The 6,434-nt window shown below is 42.4% G+C and overlaps 1 protein-coding gene across 1 annotated transcript; it reads left to right on the top strand.

Annotated features, from left to right (window-relative positions):
• The first annotated feature begins 304 nt into the window (after positions 1-304).
• Positions 305-3,759, top strand: LOC142699147 (uncharacterized). Its single transcript, XM_075848016.1, has 2 exons — positions 305-406; positions 1,356-3,759. Exon 2 carries the CDS (start codon positions 1,366-1,368, stop codon positions 3,142-3,144), a length of 1,779 nt encoding a protein of 592 aa, XP_075704131.1. The 5' UTR covers positions 305-406; positions 1,356-1,365; the 3' UTR covers positions 3,145-3,759.
• The last annotated feature ends 2,675 nt before the right edge of the window (positions 3,760-6,434 follow it).

Raw genomic sequence — 6,434 nt, 5'->3', positions numbered from 1 at the left:
ATAAATTTATGGTACTTAATGATCTTTGGGGTGGGAGGGGGATGGGATTGGGGAGATATATGTTGTCTGATGTAAATTGTGCAGATAAATTGTTGAGCATTATGATATTTATAATCACTGGATATTGAAATGTTGTAATGTTTTTATTACTGATATTCAATAAAGATATGTGAAAAAAAACAAAAAACATTTGATGTGTGTTAGAATGTAAGGTAAGTGTGAGGTCATCAGTGATGTCATAATTCACCTTCTCTATAAAAGCTGCAGATCAGTCACATTCCGTTGAGCCGCTATAGACCAATAGTTTCTTGCTTTTTGGTACGTCGCTCTCACTTGACTTTTTCTTGAGTCCTGTGACTTCTAGAAATCTTGCTTTATCCAGAAGCTTCAGATCCACGATTCAGAGGTAAGAGGAGAACATGTAGAATGTTTCTTGTGAAGTATTGCAGCGAGTTCCATGTGCTGCCACTGTAAGAATGTTTCTCTTTCACCCTCTTACTGGGTTAGATTCTAAGGTCAGGCGCAATAAATGAAATACAAGATTGAGTGTATGAAAATGTATATTGTATAAAGAGTGAAATGACTGTTAGTTATTCTGAGACTTCTATGGAGATTTGTACATAGCGACAGCCATAAACAAGGAACTTTACAGAGACACTTTTTCCTGATCATCAATAATTACATGGCAGGTTATAGTTACCATCCATGGTCTCCCCACACTCCAGGAAGTCTCCTTTCCAGTATGTCCCTCCTCAAGTGGCCTCCCAAGTGGCTGCCCTCATGTCATGCTTGGGTCTTTTATGCCCCCTTGTCTGCCCCTCTTTGAGACAAATAGTGTGACCTTCCTGATAAAAAGAACTTCCCCCCTCATGTAACATGCGGATATAGAATACTGGTGCCACTTATCAACCACCTTTAGCATTTATGACATCCTGAGTTTGTCCATGGGTAAGACTGGGTTCACACTACTGGTTAGCACCTGTAAGAGATACCTGTGAACGTCGGGGTCATTTAGTGTGAGAATCAGGGTAAACAATATAAATCTTGCAAACTGATGAGACGCATTTCATTAAGAAATGCAACTATACCCATCTTTGAGTTACCCAAATAAAATATCCTATATAATATTACATATAACCTTATATGTGGCTTTCATTTTCTGAAACCTTTAAATTCTTACACCACCAGAGGGCGCACTGTCCTGTCTCTGCCTTGGGAGGGCGCTCTTCATGCAGTTATCACATGTTTATTGGGGAGGGGGCTGATAATTGAGGACAGAGAAGTCTAGAATCTATTTTCTTTTTGGAAGATGATTTAGAAACAAGTAACCACACAATGATTTCTCGCCTCAGCAGATTTGTGGATATGAAGATCATGAATAGAAAACATCAGACATTCTGTGTGGACACAAATCAAGAGCTCAGAAATGCTTTGGACACCTGGAATTTGGTGGAAGAAGACGTCTTAGCAGCCTGTGTCCCTTATTTCATCCAGGAGAAGGTGGCTGAAGATCTCCTCACTTATACGGATGTGTTTCAGAAAGCCATTCTGAGTAGCCTGTTACCATCTCAATACAACGCCGCCATGTGCCGCTTCTTCATCAGAGTCATTCAGTACAGAAGAGACGCGGCACACTACCTGAAGGAATATATAATCAATGTGCTATGTGAGCACTTGAAGGTGGAGTACATGAAGGGACAATACTATTCCTACGCCATGACTAAGAAGGTTATTGTCTGGCTGAGCATCCTCCATCTTGAAGCGGTGGTCGGGGAACTGAGATACAACATCGTTTATGAGGATTTCAATGCTGCCATTGTCGACACTTTGACAGAAGTGACATCTCTGTGTGCTACAGTCATCATGCCACACATCTTGGACATGCTGCCAGTGCTGGCCCAAGTGGTCAAAAATGCTCCTGACCAACTATCTAAGGAGACGTTGTGCTATGCTATAAGACGTTTATGCCGCAGCATCCAAGAATATATTGTGAAGGGTGGCAGCTGCAAAGTGCAACTTATGAAGGCCATAAGCAACATGAAGGCCAACATTTCCACCTGGTTGCCTGATGTCCATGCTGAGCTTCAAGACTCCACCAAAGTTGCCCTGGAATTCTTTACTGTACCCGAATCATCGGAGAACCAGCCGACCGAGCCAGTCAATGACGAGTTACAGACCCTTCCTCACGCCGAGCTCCTAGAAAAGTACAGGGAGCAAGTTGCGGCAGAGAATAAGGAACTGGAAGATACAGAGAAGAAGCGTATTGGGATGAACATGCTTGTGACATCTCTGGTATCTGGCAGGAAAATAACAAAAGATTTCCTTCAGTTTCTGCTCAATGCCCTGAAGAATGCGGACCCAAAGGCCAAAATGACAGCAGCTATGTTCTTCAATGAGGCTTTGAAGCATCCAAGACTTATAAAGCAGAAATACCAAGAGTGCGCAATCCAACATCTGCTGAAGATCATAGAAGAGGACGATAACATCTTGTGCAGCATCGCCATGGAGGCACTGGGGAATGCCACCACCGGAGCTACAAGACTGGTGGAGAGCTACAAGAATAAGATCATTGCCCACATGGAGTTTAGACTATCAAAAACCAGCAGCATCAAGATCATCATGGCGGCACTGAGGGCGCTGTCCTCCATTATCAGACGCCTGAAGCTTTCTGTCCTCAGTAGACAATTCATTAAAATATCCCGGGAGCATATAGACTATCCGGATGGAGAAATCCAGATTGCGGCCATAAACCTGTTAAGGGATCTGACAGAGAGCTGCCGCCTTCCGCTATTTGGATATTTTACAGACAAAGTCAGGAGCTGTATACCAACTTTACTCCTGAAATTACATAGTGACAACCAGGAGATAGTAGCAGCCAGTACTTCATCTCTGCAGAGCTGCCTCTCCTACATCAAAGGAGCCAACATTCGGGGATTTTTCCGGACGGAAATCTCTCCAAACATCAATGACCTGAAATCCATCTACAGCTGTCTGGCTCATAACCACCCAAAATTGATGAAGACCGTGCACCTCCAGATCCCAAGCTATCTGGTCAACTCAGAGGACAAGGAGGCTGTAGTCAGACATGTTGAATTTCTTAAAGATGCCATCAACCATGATCATGTAAGACCTGGACTTATATAGTCTCAGCCTAGCTCTGGCCACACTGCACTGCGAAGGCTTCTCATGTAATATCAGAAAAGCCACTGAAAGGGCCATCTCCATCCTGGCCACCAAGTGGTTTTACATCGGCAGTGCCAACAAATAAAATGCATTTATCAGGGATGAACCGCTGAGGACAGAGACATCAAGGTTGTAGATCACTTCCCCATGTACTATCCAATGGTTGTGGACATCAATATCAGCTGTCAAGACCTGAACATCAATATTAACATCTAGGGGGCAGAGCTAGCAGTCTGACTTGCGAACGAGCCTCAGGCCTACATCGAGGAGTGTGAACAAGGCGCGGACTCACTGGCCGGTGGAGTCCAGCGATGCCAGTTATCCATCAACATTAGATGACGGAGACCAAGGACTTAGCTGGCGAGACAGACTATACAGTCAGTGTATGGGCAGCATGGTGGGGCAGTTTGGGGAATATGCCCGTCATCAGATCATAGAGACGGTGTATAATGACAACTCCACATATAATATACAGATGTAATGACACGGCAAAAAATAAAAGTCTACTCTGTTTTATATTGAAATGAATGGGTGTGCAGCCTGCAAGTGACTGAAGCTAATAAAAAGTATAATGCACTCATTGTTTTTTATTGTAGACTAGATACTTGAATTTTTTACACTGAGATTCATATCCTAAAAGGTTTTTAAGCGGGTCACAAATGGTACAAAAGGTACACCTTAAAATCATTTATCTTTATATTGGGGAATGTCAGGTCTAATAATTCCACTGGCCATCTAAGTATGAACAACAATGAAGAATAATGATGCTGGGATCCTGTTACTGCCGGGTGATGCCTAATAGGCCAGAATTAATGACGGAACTGACTATAATACAACTGAAATGACTTGATAATGGTTCTGTTTCTGAACAGAAGTGAGAAGTCAATGCTTGAATGAAAATGATTCAAAACAAGAAATTATTTTCCTTTCTAATGAGAAAATTCCTAATGCCGTAGTTCACACACTGAAGTGGGACTGCCACTGGCTGTAGATTCCAGGCTGGAACTAGTGAACAGGGGGCCGTTGCCCCCTGTCTACTAGTTTCCATCTGGAATCTGTGGCCAATGGGCACCTCACCAGTTGGGAATAACTCTTTAGACGGCCATTGAAGCCTATGGGTACGTTTTTGACGGATCCGTTGCCAAGCAACGGCAGGGCGTGCCAAAGTTCCCAGCATTCAAGAGACAAGATGGATGTGAAGAAATTGATCAGCCTGGTGCATGACCACCCAGAACTATGAGCAGGGGTGATCCTAGCCCCTCTGCTGCCTGAGGCGAAATATAAAAAGACGCCCCCCCATTCATCAGAGTTTTCTCATTACTAGTTTTACACAACAAACACGCAGCATTTACATTTTTTTAACCTCTTAACGCCGAAGGATGGATATATCCGTCCTCTGCAGCTGCTAGTTCGCGCAAGAGGACGGATATATCCGTCCTGTGATGGCGCGGGTACTGAGACTGTAGCCACGCGATCAGCGGCAGGAGCACGGCTGTTATACACAGCCTGGCTCCTGCTGCATCTGCCGAAATCAAAGCGTGCTCCGATTCCGGCAGTTTAACCCATTAAATGCTGCTGTCAATAGTGACAGCGGCATCTAATGTGTTTGACAGAGGGAGGGAGCTCCCTCTGTCATCCCATCGGCGCCCCCGCAAACAAATCGCGGGTCGCTGTCAGGTTTCCTTGGCAGCGGGGGGTCTAACAAAGACCCCCAGGTCTGCCTTCAGCATCTGCCTGTTAGGCGATGCCGGAGGCATGACCTAACAGATTGCCTGTCAGTTTTACACTGACAGGCAATAATGCTTTGGTATACTAAGTATCCCAAAGCATTATATATGCGATTAGCAGATCGCATAGGGAAGTCCCCTGGTGGGACTACAAAAAAAAAATGTCAATCAGTTAAATAAAGTTGGTGAAAAAAAATAAATAATAATTACAGTGAAAATCAAATAAAACGACTCAAATAAAAAGTGGTTTTATTTAGTAAAAGTGTCAAAACAAATCACACATACACATATATGGTATCCCCGCGATCGTAACGACTTGAGCAATAAAATGAACACATTAATTAAACCGCCGGATGAACGGCGTCCAAAAAAACGCAAATAACAACGGCAAAATTCTCTCTTTTCTCCCATTCCCCCGTAAAAAAATAAATAAAAATTAATCTATAAGTCCTATGTACCCCAAAATAGTACTAATGAAAACTACACATTGGCCCGCAAAAATCATACGGCCACATTGACGGAAAAATAAAAACGTTACAGCTCTTGGAATGCGGCGATGCAAAAACAAGTAATTTATTTCTAAAAGGCTTTTTATTGTGCAAACGTAGGAAAACATATAAAACCCTTACATATTTGATATCCCCGTAATCGTGCCGACCCATAGAATAAAGTGAACATGTTATTTACGCTGCATAGTAAACGGCGTAAATTTGTAACGTGAAAATCAATGCTGGAATAGCTGCTTACTTTCAATTCTCTCCTAAAATAAAGTTAATAAAAGTTAATCGATATATTATAAGCATCTAAAAATTGTACAATTACAAAATACAACTCGTCCCGCAAAAAACAAGCCCTTATACGGCTATTTAGACGGAATACAAAAACAGTTACGACTCTTGGAATGCAACCATGAAAAAGCAAAAAATAATCCTTGGTCATTAACGTGCAAAATGGCCCGGTCATTAAGGGGTTAAATAGGAAAACATTTGTTGTTTATTTGCTAAAGTGCTGTTTGAGGTATAGAAAAGATTTTAAGAATTCTACTTACTGTGTTACTTTAGTATCATAGATCAACAACGCAGTAAAAGGAGGATCAGGGCAAATTGTGGCAAATGTAAGTTCTCTTAAATTTTATACTGCTAACTTTTTTTTGGTAGGTTCCACTGGACCGTTTGGACTACATCGTAGATTCATTGGACTACTTCAATGATCTACTTTTAAAAAAAAATAAAAAAATTGTGAAAGAGGGTTGCATGGGGGAGTTTTCATTTCAATAAAAAAAATTTCTTATGGCTGTTTTTTTTAATACTTTATTATGGCCTTAGTAATGGCTGCTGTCTGATTGACAGCATTCAATTACTAAGGCTGGGGCTTCGCATTAGCCAGTAACAAGGCTATCACTAACCCCTATTATTACCCCAATTCCCACTGCCGCCAGGGATACCGGAAAGAGTCGAGTACGATTCAGTGCCTGACCATCTGAAACGACGGTTAGGCCGCAGGCTGGTATTATGAGGCTGGGAA

This window comes from Rhinoderma darwinii, unplaced genomic scaffold (assembly GCF_050947455.1).
Source record: "Rhinoderma darwinii isolate aRhiDar2 unplaced genomic scaffold, aRhiDar2.hap1 Scaffold_138, whole genome shotgun sequence".
NCBI classification, from domain to species: domain Eukaryota; kingdom Metazoa; phylum Chordata; class Amphibia; order Anura; family Rhinodermatidae; genus Rhinoderma; species Rhinoderma darwinii.
Note: the sequence above shows the minus strand (reverse complement) of the source record. Positions and strands in the feature narration are given on the sequence as shown.